Consider the following 13,819-nt stretch of genomic DNA (forward strand, 5'->3'; position numbering starts at 1 on the left):
AATAGCGCATATGGAAAGAATCAGGCTTTCATCGAGGCTACCCTCTTGACATCGTTGCCTTATTGACCGTTCATGCAAGAAAGAATACAAAGGAAGAGGATAAAGATGGTTGAAGAAATCATCTACTAGTTGGATTTGTGTGTCTGTAGGTGGTAAAGCCTGAGCCCGTGGGTCCGAATGATAGTTTCGTCGAGGTTGCTTGAGATTGACAAGACTTGACTCTGCAGCACTCGAAGACACTGTGGAGTCTGACACGATGTAAACATCGGCTTTGTCGGAGTCATCATGAACGGCGACCGTTCCCAATGATTGTTTGGTCTGAGTTTGTGATCTGCGTCGTTTTGCTTCTGGATATTCACAGTCTCGACCCCGCCGCCGACAGCCGGCGCAAGTTGGGCTTTCGCCTGAACACTTGATCTTCTGCGCGCGGCATTCATTACAAGCCCGCTCGCCGCGTCGACGCTCTAATTGCGTCGGTGTCGGGTCCGAGGTCAAGGAAGTTGATTCAAAGGAACACCGGTAACCGAGGCGTTTGCAGGCTGTACAGCCATTCGGCCAGCCCTGGCATCTGACCTGACTGGCGATTTAGTCACTGAGTAAACGTACATGCTTGGGAGGCTTACCTTTCTAGTTCGACATTGATAGCACGTGGTCCTAGATCTAGGTGCCGGCATAGCTTCCTTTTTCCCCTTCTACTGAAGAATGGTGAAGGGATTATTGTGTGAGGCCTGACTCGAATGAAGAATTGGGTGGAGGTGCCGCCGAGATCCGGCTTCCGCCGGGAGTGGGGCACGCGGGCCGGTCTGTCTCCAACCTGGGCATGTCACTCTCCACACCGCGTCAAACCGAGGTGACAGGGTCCGGACGGCAGCTCAGAGCATGGAGGCAAATCAATAATCTACCTCAGTTTTACCAAAATGGCTAGTATGTCTGTATGATGTAAAGTCCAGACTGCACTTCTCCTTCACAGCTTGTACGTACCGTGCGGCGATGAAAGGACTTGTTGAGTCAATAGGCTGAGTTCTTGCCCTGCGACACAAGATCTTCGCTTCTTAAAATTGATCAAATAAATATGGCCAGATCCCACGCTACAGCGCGCTTTCACAGTGTGCAAATGCCTTCCATTGCAAGTTAAATCTGAACGCTCAAATGCTCCCCGAAGAAACTCCTCCTGCTTGTACAGGCCGTTTTCCATAAATAGACCAACTAAGAAGAGTTCGTTAGCTCGCAAGATATCAGTTGCAACTGCTCTTCAGGCTTTGTCCACTTACATTGAGAAATACGCATGGATATTCCTGTCAGAGAACTCTTTCAGATTCTCTTCCATCAAAGCAAGGACATTCTCCCTTGTCCAGCCGAGCATTCTTGTCAGCAGGGCCATACATATTCCTTCCCATCCTCTGACCAGGTTTTCGTTATGCCAGACCCCTAGTTCTTTATGTCGTATTTCTCTCGGCCATGTATTTGTAGGCCACTTGAAATGCAGGAGGGTGACATCAGTGAATCCAGCCTCCATCATGATTGATTTCAATTCCTTGACGTCCTGGTATGGCCGTCCGTATAGTGTTGACGCCTGCTGTAGTAATCGTGCCGTTCTCGAGACTGAGTGCTCTGGTCGCAAAGTGCCATCGTCGGATAATGGGGTAATATCAACCTCGACTAATTCCAGCCACCCGCCAGGATTGAGATTGCTTGAGACAAAATTAGGCATGGTCGCATCGAAGACGCAGTTGACCTACTCGTAGCATTTTCGAATATACTCATTCCAGTCACCAACAGATGAGTTCATCATTCGACTATGGATGTAGTCGAAATGTCGACCGAAAGGCCATGGCTCCTCAAAGTCTGCTATCTCGAACCGCACGTTTGGTGGCAAGCTAGAATTATCAGCATCAATATTTGGTCATCAGAAGCGGCTGGGCAAGGCTATACAAATCTGGCTGCACCGGAGAAAGGTCTATCCCACGAACCTGCAACGCATAAGCATAATATTAGGGTTGCGAGGATAATGACAAACCTCTGCTTCTGGGTGCTCGTCTCCAAAATCTATCGCCCAGATCCCAGTCCCAGTCCCGATATCGAGTACGTGGCCAGCGCTGGCTCCCTTATCGCAGGGAGGGGCCATTCCGAGCTTGTCGCTGAAAGTGAGTAGGAATAGAGTATGTTGCAAATCTGGCTCGCATATTAGACACATGAATCTTGATGGGGAAAGATCGCGTTGGCTCTCGCCTACATGTGTATGATTCAAAAGGCATGGTTGTTGAGAGGCCTTCACTGGAGTGGGTGAAGGCGACGATGCAGGTATTGGGTGGTCAGGGCAGATAGAGGGGTCCGATGACTGAAGATGATGGAAGACATGTCACTGACAGTATAAATGAACCAACTGAACTATTGAAAGGAACTCACCAAGTCTCTCAATTTCCTTCTCATCATTGGGGATGTTGTATTCTGAAATTCTCATTCAGCCTAGATCTCCCGGCGAAGCACGGTTCCCCTTGCTTCACAATACTCACTTCCATCCTTATATCTGTGATAAGTTCTACCATTTTCAACGCGATAGTCCATGATAGAACTTGCAAGACTCCCTCTTGATGAAGCAAGGGTTTGCTGGACAAGATATCGGAGTCAGCTCCGCTGGTAGATTGAACACATGGCGAAAGATCACATCAAATATTGGAGGCAGGCACTGACAATTCCAATGGCTGAGTCGTTATCCTATCAAAAAGTTAGACTTCTCAATTGTAAACGAGAAGAATGAAAGATCACCTGATCGTCAGCCTCGATGACGACCTCGCGATCGGGCACGTTATTAGGCCAAGTGGCATGTTCCACCGCATGTGCGACATCGAAGTTGTCGACGTCCTCCATGCTGAGGTCGTCCATGTGGAATGAGGCTGAACCAACAAGCTGGGTCAGCGCGAGATGGTTTCAACGCGAGCCAAAACGGTGTCCTGGAACGCGGGATGTATTTAAATGCAGGGTGGGCCGACCCCTCACCCGAACTCTGGCCAATGAATAGGCATGTTCACCGACGGATGTTATGCCTGCAAGAGACACATCACCGCTGCTTCAGAGCGAATGAGAGCCGAGAAAGCGGCTGGGATTTCGTGCCACTGTAGGGCCTGTGTGCCAATTGTCACTGCCAACCAACACACTGTCTGCAGTTTGCTCAGCCAGGCGCATAAATAGCCCTGCCGAAGGTGCCATTGAGACGTCTGCCCCACGGCCGCAGTGGATGCAGCTAAGAGGTTGCAGCTGGGTGAGAGTCATTGACTTGCGTCAAAATTGTAAATCTAACAGAAGCAGACTACTCTCAGAGGGCCCAAGGCACACTTCTTCAGGCGGCAAGACAACGCATTCGATGCCGTAGAGGATGATAGTTGACCATTAAGATCGGACTAGCCCCCCCTTCTAAAACCCCCGACAAAATGCTGTGAAGACAGTGCACGCGGTCCAAACTCGATGCTTGCGAAAGGATCTCCGATTCCCGTTGCGCTGCAGCAGGGCCACCTAGTATCCCTGCTTTTGCATCCCAACTTGCTAGGGGATAAGACTCACCGGAACTTCTCTGGGCAGTCCAGGACGGTGCTAATCCCCTTTCTCCCATAACCTTGGCCGGAATGGTCGGCGATTCAGTTCGACGATCATTGCTTGTCACTACCTTGGGTGAAAAACGACGATCTTCATCTCGTTGCAAATGCCACTCTCCGAGGTTGCAGTCAGCACAAAATGATGCATAGCACGAATACATACACCGACGTTCAAAGTTGCATTCAAGTGCGCTATGTGCTCAGGTGTACAGGCCTAATGGAGTGCAGCACTTCCCTATCCCCCCTCCGCTCTCACCATAACCAATCCATAAATCTAGCCTGTTAGCTGCGGTCGGGATACCTGTGATTTGAATAAGCTTACCTCTCATAACGCGTCGCCGGGGGCTTGATAACCAAAGCAGCCTCATGCGCTTCAACTTCAGCTAGTCCAGTCCTGAAGTCCATGTCCTCGGGCTTGACGATTGACGTGTGCTTTACTATTTTCCAACCAACGAATATGATCACTAAGAGCGTCAGTCTCCGTTCCTACTGAAATATCGAAGACTGAAACATGAGTCCATGATCAGTCTGAGTGGAAAGCATACGAAAAAACACAAGCGTAAAGTATGCCGTAAAGAAACCAGAGAAACTCCAATGGCCCTTGATGAAAACTCCTAGTGGCGTGTCAGAAATACGCTCCTAGAGGTTGTCCGGTCTCGACTTACCATACCCATTCGTAAGCAGGATAATGCCGACCCAGAAGATGGCGAAGTAGTTGGAGTAGGCTTGAAAACTATCAGTGTCATATTTCAAAGGTCCAGGACATTGTACTCACGTGTTAACTTGCTTCTAAAAGGAAGACCTGCGGCATCGATTCCCTGCGCCACGAGGCCTTTATGAAACTGAAGGTTTGCCACCTGCACGGATTAGCAATTCGTAGTAAGCATCAATCCAGTGCATCGAAGCTCACCATCATGAGAATGTAAGCAATCATGATAGCTGTGGATCCCAGATTGATAAACCAATTTAGAACGACAGCAGAAGCGGTATTGCAAGTCATGAAGGCAAGAGAAGCAACGGCGGTAGACAGGACCAATGCCGGAATGGGAACTCCTGTCTTTGTTGTTTTGGCAAAGATTTTGGGTGCTCTTCCATGTTTGGCGAGACCAAATACGGTTCGTGAAGCCTGGAAAAGGAGACAGTTTGTACAACTCCAAGCAGATGTGATGCTGAGAATAAGACGTTAGCGATGCTATCCTCAAAGGTGCAAACTATTCTTACACAACTGCATTACAAAGATCAGGAAGGAAAGATATTTCAAGTCTGTTCATTGCAATGATGAAAGGCGACTTGGCAACTCCATTGCCACTTGCGATGGCCGTGACTGAGATTAGTGTCAGCATTGTGGAGATATCGTCGAGTGACAAACATTAGAACTGACGCATGGTGGGGTCATTGTACGGTACTAGCAGCCCAACTGCGAAGACTGAGAGAATAAAGAAGAAGATCAACCGATAGATAACACGCCTGACAGCTTTGGGGATATTGCGGCGCGGGTTGACGGCCTCCGATGCGCAGTTGGCAATGAAGTCAGGGCCGCCGATGGCAAAAGCCGCCGTGTTGAAGACCCCCCAGATGGATAAGAATCGGCCTGTGGTTCCCGCTGTGTATGTCTCGTTGAAAGCCCCAGGGTCTCTCCAGTATCTGAAGCCGATGCGGTCGTGTTTAGGATTGCCGCCGAGGACAACGACGAAGGTAAACAGCAAAAAACCAAAGATCAGGAAGATCTTGAAGATTGAAGCATAGAACTCTACCTCACCAAAGTACTTGACCGCAAGGCAGTTGAGAACGAAAACGACTCCTAATGTGCAGGCTACCCAGACGCCGGGGTTGATATCCGGAAACCAGTAAGACCAAAGGCCAGCCAAGGCAGTGCAATCGGCGGCGGTGAAAATCCTGCAGAGAACATTATCAGCTCAAAGATCCCCACATTTACCCAGTCCAGAACTTACATCCTGAGAAAAGAAATCATGTTAAGGTCACGTTATCAGGCTCTGCTTGGTGTGCTAAGGTTACTCACATGCTGAATTCGGGTAGAGTTAGCATGCGGACATTTGACCTCACAACGGAACCATTACCTGTATGCGTACACCCATCCCATGGCCACACCGGCACCTTCATCAACGAAACGTCCAATGTCTAAGATGTTGAGTTATCCCGTAGGGTCAGTGTGGGTAACAGCATATCACTTACGTGTGACGAATGAGCCTGGGACAGGTAAAAATGCCGACATTTCTCCCATGGCGTGAGCAACGCAAAGAAGAAAAATGCACCTATAAGAAGTCAGGCCATGGGTAAAGGGCCTATGCTATGCGGTTTCCTCACCAAATGGAGTATCCGATGAGAAGGCCAGCGGGTCCAGCACTACTAAGCACGCCCGATGTGCCAACGAAAAGACCTTGGATTGTCAGTCATTGCGCGGATTCATATTTTGACCATGACACCTATGCCCTAGTTGGTTGAATGTCTATGTCAACTCACCTGTTCCAATGACCCCAGAAATTGCCAGCAATTGGATGTGATGCGACTGCAACCCTCTATGAACTCCATATTCGGAAAGTTGAATGGCAGAAATCTGGCCTCGGTCGTTCAGCGACTATCACCATCGGTCAGCTTTCGTATTCTGCACGAGGAGCTAGATGAAGAAGCTCACAGAGCTAGAGTCATGAAGGTCCGGAGCGTTTGCTCCCTTCTTTTCGTCGTCCATCATGTTGAGAGTTGCGAATCCGGTTGAAGTTTTGCAAATATGATGTTATCTTAGACAGCTGAGTCTTGAGTTCATCCAATTCCCAGGACACCACCGATCTGATATACTGCGACGGATGAGGCGACGAACTCCTACATTATTAGATCACTGATGTTCAATGGTTTGCTGCTATCAGAACCGGCAGAATCTAAGCCCTACTAGCCTGCAAAGCCCACTTCAGCTTGATGCTGACATGACTCCTTAAGGCGCGCTTATCTTGAGGTTGTAACTCCAATTGTCCGTACTGGTCGGATTCTGGCTAAGGCGCGCTTATCTCCAACTTGGTATGCGTCACCAAAAATGACAATTCGCTATCACGGATCTGAACAATAAATAAGGCGCGCTTATCTTTGTCTGCTGAAATGCGGGACTTGCGGGGTGCGTGCTTGCAACCCTGCGATATGTCCGCTAGGATCCCCCGTCACAAAGACGGCATACCTACCAAATCGGGTCACCCACAGACAAACGAACAAGAGGGATTTGATCGATGCAGTATTCCCACCCAGCTGGAACTCTGCCCCTTCACTGTTAGGCGCGGATATCAGTGAGCACCCGCCGGTCCACGCCAGTTCACTTGCATGTATTAATTGCCCTGGGCGACTGAGAGCTCGGAAGATACAAATAAGTATTGAGTGGCGATGACCATAATTATTGCTCTCTTTAGTACGCTTCAAGTCTGAGTTCTACCTCTGGAGCCACGATTACCTTCGACATGGTTTTTATTTGGTCTCTGTCATTCTTCGCATGCGTCCTCGTGGCGTTGCTACGATGGCAGAGGCGACGCGTCGGACAAACGCCGGCTGCTGTGCCTACAGATCAAAGTGGTGACTCTTTCACTTTGCCCTTCTATTTGTTTGGCAATCAGTTCAAGTCCAGTGCTGACCGTCTCAAAGAGCCTCTGGTGTATCCAGAACCTTCCCCCGACCACGCATTCGACATGGCAACGACCATGCCACCGAAGTTCCGGGCGTTCCGTTACTCCTACTTGAGACAGTACGTTGTATGAAGTTATGCCTATATGTAATACAATATAAGGCTCATTGATCACCTACTCCAGTACAGTGGATGTTCGAAAATTGGACAAAGATTCTTGGGTTCTTGTAAGTGCCTCCGGTGGATTGGTTGAACACGATGCTCATTAACCTCTCTTTCTTAGTTGGACAATGAATGGCCACGGTACTTCCAAACAAAGGTCCGTCGTCTGGCGGATCGTGGAGACAAAATCGTTCAAACCATGCCTGTCGCACGCGATGCAGCATGGGAGCTTTGTCAAGATCTGGCTGAGTTTCTCTCTCGACGGTATCCCTCAGTGTACCGAATTACGCGCGCTAAAGATAATACGCAAGGCTGGTATGGACTGGGTTTGATTACCGAAATTGAGATGCCAGCTATGGGGGCCGCTTACGACTTGAGCAAACATGACCCTTTGACAGTACATTACCCCTTTTCCTATGCCATAGCGCTTGCGAGTTGACTAACAACAACAGGTTGCTGGCCTCATCCAACCAGCCGACATCAACATCTTGGTCAAGGGTACCGATGGCTATTATCAGCTTGCTGCCATGATGCTTGGGATCGGAGGTTAGTTACCACCTTGATGCCATATCAAGGCTGTGGCTAATAAATCTTTCGAAAAGGGGGACAGAGAATCAAGGACAAGAGTAAGACTCTTTGAAGTCATGACCCTCAATCAGTCAGTCAGACTTTGCTGACATCATGCAAGTTGGCAAAACGCTAGCAGATCTTCACTTCTCAGGCCATGTTCCGCATTACAAGGAGCAGCTCCAGCGGCCACTTGATCAGTAAGTCCCTTCACGGCAGCTTACACATCGCAAAATCTCACAGATTCGTTTTAGTTTCCTCTCCAAGCTCAAGTTTGAGAGTCCAATCCAACGGAACAGTAAGATCACCCCTTCTGATTTGTGTTACATAGGTACTGACTTGCACCAGCCACTTCTATCTCGATACATGGTGAGTCTGCTGCCAACTTTGCATCTACTTCTACTCCTGCCACGTTGTGCTAACTTGCCGTCTCTAACTCACAATAGACGAGTATCACTGGCCTGCTCTGACAATGGGACCGGAGGACGACTGGGATCCAGAACTTCGCGGTCCCGGGATAAGCACTCCCAGCTACGGCCAGTGGAAACCGCCGGGTTCAGTTAAGGACATTTCTCAGTTGTGGTTCCGCCAGGAGCGTCAAACTTTGCGGCGGCTCCCACGGGCTGGTGCAGTTGTGTGGATGGTTCACACGTACATTGAGCCTCTTGTCAAAGTCGTCCAGGAGCCAGGTGTTCCGGGGCGTTTGGCGTCTTTCGTCCGTAGCTGGGATGATGAACTGGCCCTGTAAGTACACCATTTTCCATATCACTTGCTAACTGATAGCTGACCTGTGATGCTCATCATGCAGCCACAAGGGTCGCCACCTTTATGCCGATGTCCTTCTATCATACCTAGATGATCTCCATAAGAAGCAAGTTAAAAGCGGAATGTGTGAAGACGGACAACTACCGAGCAAGTTCCCGTTCTAGTAGGCTTTCAAGTGCAAGGGTGTTAGTAATCCTGCGGTCCATGAATATGGGTGGAACTCGGACACGGCACACTGAGTTACGAAATTGAAAAGGGAGGGGTGATCATGTCACTTGGTCTCTGTGTAACAAAATGCCAGATGCTTTTTCTGATCAGAGTATTGTATCAAGATCAAGGGTTTCGTTTTTCATGAGAAACCAAGTCCAGAGTAGTAGCAAATTGAACCACCTGTGTATCAAACCTTACCATCCATTTTGTAAGAAAGCTGGAGATACCGGGGTTCGGCTTGGTATCAATCTCCAAGAAGCCTCTTATCTCTGTGGGTCCGGTCAACGCCAACCCCGAAGATGCTCATTCGTTATCGCCCGAAGATTACCGGGAAGCTGGCGATAACCTCTGTGATATGCACCCCACATGTTCCCTAGAAACTCAACGATAACACGATTTGACGGTGGTGACTACAATCAACCGACCAAATCTGCAATGCTACAACAATCGACGCCGAGTTCAAAGGGCAGGCGATCAGCAATCGGCTGTATCGGCTGTAGGTTACGTCGTAAGAAGTGCAGCGAAGAGAAGCCTCACTGCTCCAACTGCTTGCGCAATGCCATCTTGTGCACATGGCCTGAAGTTGGCAACGAGGAGCACGCCCAGCTCTTGCGGAGAACGAATTCCACACGTCGGCGCTCGAGGCCATCCAGATCAAACCGTACGATAGCAGGTTCGCGGACCGAAGGGCCAAACCTCCTCGCCTCCGCCGGCCCCAAGCGGGATGAAGGGAACCATGAAAGATCTCTTGACGGAACTCTTGGCACCCTCCGAAGATCCATTGATCTTGACCTCCTCTCAGCAAGGGGACCTATGAGATCCCAGGAGTCTCGCAATCTTTTTCATCACTATGTCCACCGCACGAACAAAGTCATGGCCGTTTGCCAAGGCAACAGAAACCCATTTCTGGCAGAGCTCGTCCCCATGGCCATGTCAAACGATCTAATTCTACATGCCTTGCTGGCACTGAGTGGTGTTCACCAAGCAGATCTCGCTGGACTTCCAGTTGACCAATTGACATGGGTACATTACGGCCAGGCGATCCAGGGCCAGAAATTCGGGCTGACTTTGATGGCTCAGGGGGACAAGGAGCCTCTTGTGCCGCTTTTGGTGACCGCCATCATTCTATGTGCTACCGAGGTACGTTCGAGCATTCTTCAACCTCATTTGACCGTCATTTTTTGTGACCATCGTTCTTCATGATTTCCTTCATCCATACCGAACCAGAGATTAGCTTTATACAAAACGCAAACTGACCCTCTTTCAGACATTCAGACTCAACGCAGGAGCTCAAGCCTTGTCTCATCTGAAAGCCGTTCGCGTGCTTCTCCACGAGGCATCAAGCCTATCCAACTCTCAGCTCGGGCCTGATACTCGAGCCTTCCTCAAAGAAAGATACGCCTACATCATGACTCTTGCCCATATCAGTATGGGACAGGAATCAGACCTGTGGGTGCAGGAAGACATTGCGCAGCTTTTCCCTACGTCAAGAGCCGAACCAGAAAGTCATTTTACGTCTGGCTGTGTGCACGAACTCTTTGGCCTCGTTCCTATGGTGTCGGTGGTGGCTCGAAGAACACGAGACGAACTTCAGCGAGGGATAGGTTTGGGCGAAGCCGTGATCGAGTGCTGGAGGCTACGTTCAATCATCCTGTCGTGGCAGCCTCGCTCGGACGACGAGGTATACAGTTTGTGTGGACAACTGTATCAACAGACCTTGCTGGTGTACTTGGAGTCTGCCCTGGACAGTGATACAGGCTGTCTGGCAAGTCAGGGGTCTGACCTGAGCTTGACGGAGAAGACTCTGGACGATTTCATCCGTTTTCTAAAGATGGTCCCAACTGACTCTCCCATCTCGACCAGTATGTGCTGGCCACTGGCCATCTTTGGATCATGTGCCAGATCTACAGAGCATAGGAATTTCATCAGCAGACGGCTAGAGGAGCTGTCGTTGATGTATGCAACGCAAAGCGTTCGAGACACTCAGAGACTACTGGAGATGATCTGGGAGCAAAAGGACCCTGATATGGCAAGCCCACTTTGTTTGGCAGACTTTATGAAGAAGGAGGGTAAGACGGTACTATTCTTCTAATGACACCAATCTTTTTTCAAGTTACTGCGTACACAAGTAGAAACACAATAACGTCCTGGACTCCCAAATATCCAACAAAAGATTCGAAGAACCATTATTCACATTCCTACCTTGGCTTCCACAAGCCACCAATGTTCACAGATAATGTCAAGGTTATTCGTATCGGAATATGCAATGTGAGTTTTGCTAGCCACGCAGTCCCCCACACACGCCGTCGTTACTATTAATTACTATCTATCGTCGTCGTCTATCGTCGTCGTCTATAATCGTTATTCATCGTCATCATTACTATAACTGCCCCTTTTATGTTTTCTATTGCTATCGTCCTAATCCAAGCATGAGGTGTATTCTAATTGAAATTATAGAGGAATGACACTGTCCGGATAACTAACTGACACTGCTAATTAGATGTCTTTTAATTCTGGCATGGACTCCAATGAACACTTCAAGGCCCCTTGACAGAACCTCACGGCTGATTGACAGTGTCTGTGTCAATGCCCTTTAGATATCATCATACAGAACTTTCCATCTATTCAACCCTCAAGTACACATCCTCAAAGCCTTATCAAACACTGCTTCTTCTTCTTCACATGCCACCTGTCCAACACAACCCCCAGTTGCCACAATCCAGATCGTCCATCATCGCACAGACATCCCACACGTGTCCAACGCCAAAATCCCCCCAAGCCGTCTCTCACAACCGTGCCCTCCATCCCGTCGGCCGCTGCCAAACAGCCCAAAACCGAGCGCACTTGCCTAGCCTGCCGCCGGTCCCCTCCATCGCTGCTGACATCCTACACCCCCCATTCCACCCAAAAACCCCGACTGCTCCCCGACTACTCCCCGAAGCCGGCTCTTTCCCAGGCATCACCTTGCCTCTCGTTCCTTCCCTCAATTCCAAAAAAGCAATGACGTCTGTCCGTCTCGATCACTAGCATACGCCGGCCGATAACATCAGCTGAACCCAAACTTCCCCCCAACACAACTGGTGTCGGAAGGCAAAAAGGAAAACAAGATGGTGGTGCGGAAGCATGCAGCATGCGGCTACAGCCGAAGCACATCATGACTGATCTCACGGACTTAAACTTCCCTGGCGAGATGCTGCGGCCCTGAAGACATGGGAAGAAGCTGCTGCAGTCCCAGAAACAGGACCCAAAAGCAAGAAAGCCTGGACGGACTGCAAAAGCAAGCAGCCATCACCCCGGACGGCAAACAATTTGTAAAAAGAAGGAAAAGCAAAACGGCGCCCAGCCCAGAGGGAAAGAAGCTCGGTTCAGCTCACGCCACCGTTCGTTCGTTTCGACAAGAGGATCAACCCGGCAGACTGGACGCTGCAAAACAGCCCGTTTCTGTAAGGGAAAAGAAGCTCAGACCGCAGCCTAAGCCTCTCTTTCTCAGTATCCCCCCATCCATCCCCATCCAGCCCACCAAAAGCCTAAACGCCGTCTGTTCCTTCCCGCAGAGGCTGGGCTGGGAAATCCTCTCCATCCCTTCCGTCCATCGTCCCGGGCTGCGCGGACGGACGAACTGCCAAGGCCCAGTGACGATGGAAGGCATTTGATTTCCCGCGGCCATGGAACCAGGGATTCCCAAGGACGTCGACGAACACCTCCCAGATCAAGTCTAGAACACATCTCGAAACTAAAGACCTCAGCCCCGTCGCAAGTGTCAAAGATATCACGCCAGAAAGGCTGAGGTGAACTTGTTCTGCTGCTGCTTCGGCATCGCCCCCCGCCTCATGATACCATTGACCCCGCAGGACCAAACCTCACAAGAAACGACGCTATTCATCCTCTTGGGTGTGGGGTCCAGGCCGGCCGGTCTGGTCTGGTCTCGCTGCAGTCTTCCAGCAAAAGAAGTCCCAGCCATAAATCCGAGACACTGCATACCAGCTCCCAGCGCCTCACAGGCGCCTTCAGATGCAAGCCTCCCCCGACCTGGAAAACCGGTGAGGCAGGCACACACAAGTCAGCTCCTCGCGAGGTCGCGACAAGACGGCTGGCGACATGAAGCTTCTGCACGCCGACGCCACTTCCCCGTCATCTCCTCCCCCAGGATCTCCATGAATGCCTACCCCGGCCGTGCTTTCGCAAAGGCAAGTAGGCCCGCGGGGCGGAAGACGTCGAAAAAAAAAAGAAGCAGTTCAATTTGGTTTACCGCGCATGATGCTGAGACCGTCAAAGCTGGACGAGAAGAAACTGGAATAAGAAATGATTAGTTGCGTCAGAGAAACAAGGACGCAGGGGGCATGCGTTTGCGCCGCCCGGCAGGGTCTGGGGTCGTACGCCACTGTGTATGTAGCCTGGGAAGGAAGAAGAGCGAAGGGGGGAAAAGGAACAAGGCAAAAGTTCGTCCGTCGATGCCTCATAACGGCGGTCCGGAGTATCACGGAATCGGCGTCCGATGTATGATGCCCGCCCGGGAGATGAAGTCGGCCAACTAGCCTTCTCTGCAAAGCAAGCCTTCCAACGCCACCCACAAAGTATGTCGCAATGACCTCGCACAGCCGGCCGGGGACGACGGCGTACAAGACGTGGTATCTGTCGTGCACGGCGTCTCAGGGCTGCAGTAACTCATTGCCTTAGGGCTGCCTCGTTGCCGGGCTTTGGGTGACGGGCCTGATGGTGTCGAGTCTCACAGACGGAAACGAGGTGCGTGACGGACGCGATCGCAGCCTGGATTCGCGAGGCAACATTTGGTACAGAGTTTGATAGCTTCACATGAGGACACCAATACGAAGAGGAAGAGAGAGACATTGGCGATTAGATGGTGTAACCCACAAATCAGGGGTAGGCAATGTCGTCAAGGCGTCGC

The 13,819-nt window shown here is 50.4% G+C and overlaps 4 protein-coding genes across 4 annotated transcripts; 2 read left to right on the forward strand and 2 right to left on the reverse strand.

The window, feature by feature from the left end:
• Positions 1-1,145: 1,145 nt before the first annotated feature.
• On the reverse strand, positions 1,146-2,883 carry CGGC5_v014230 (Secondary metabolism regulator LAE1; the record flags this gene model as incomplete). The annotated part of the gene is made up of 9 exons (XM_066153059.1): positions 1,146-1,206; positions 1,272-1,691; positions 1,740-1,877; positions 1,933-1,970; positions 2,018-2,172; positions 2,407-2,448; positions 2,514-2,607; positions 2,692-2,715; positions 2,767-2,883. 9 exons carry the CDS (start codon positions 2,881-2,883, stop codon positions 1,146-1,148), a joined length of 1,089 nt encoding a protein of 362 aa, XP_066007720.1.
• Positions 2,884-3,908: 1,025 nt separating this feature from the next.
• Positions 3,909-6,300, reverse strand: PUT4-0-0 (Proline-specific permease; the record flags this gene model as incomplete). Its single annotated transcript, XM_032023576.1, has 12 exons — positions 3,909-4,054; positions 4,136-4,204; positions 4,256-4,315; positions 4,366-4,447; positions 4,501-4,759; positions 4,812-4,914; positions 4,972-5,486; positions 5,669-5,729; positions 5,784-5,863; positions 5,916-5,988; positions 6,072-6,186; positions 6,244-6,300. 12 exons carry the CDS (start codon positions 6,298-6,300, stop codon positions 3,909-3,911), a joined length of 1,620 nt encoding a protein of 539 aa, XP_031879743.1.
• A 748-nt stretch (positions 6,301-7,048) lies between these two features.
• Positions 7,049-8,686, forward strand: CGGC5_v014232 (uncharacterized protein; the record flags this gene model as incomplete). Its single annotated transcript, XM_066153060.1, has 9 exons — positions 7,049-7,329; positions 7,394-7,436; positions 7,493-7,528; positions 7,824-7,917; positions 7,974-7,997; positions 8,060-8,138; positions 8,193-8,236; positions 8,287-8,307; positions 8,385-8,686. The coding sequence occupies 9 exons, from the start codon at positions 7,049-7,051 to the stop codon at positions 8,684-8,686; spliced, it is 924 nt and encodes a 307-aa protein (XP_066007722.1).
• Positions 8,687-9,786: 1,100 nt separating this feature from the next.
• Positions 9,787-11,005, forward strand: CGGC5_v014233 (uncharacterized protein; the record flags this gene model as incomplete). The annotated part of the gene is made up of 2 exons (XM_066153061.1): positions 9,787-10,053; positions 10,181-11,005. The coding sequence occupies 2 exons, from the start codon at positions 9,787-9,789 to the stop codon at positions 11,003-11,005; spliced, it is 1,092 nt and encodes a 363-aa protein (XP_066007721.1).
• Between the last annotated feature and the right edge of the window lie 2,814 nt (positions 11,006-13,819).

Source organism: Colletotrichum fructicola (assembly GCF_000319635.2).
Source record: "Colletotrichum fructicola Nara gc5 chromosome Unknown KSG_Nara_v1_contig08, whole genome shotgun sequence".
Lineage (NCBI taxonomy): Eukaryota > Fungi > Ascomycota > Sordariomycetes > Glomerellales > Glomerellaceae > Colletotrichum > Colletotrichum fructicola.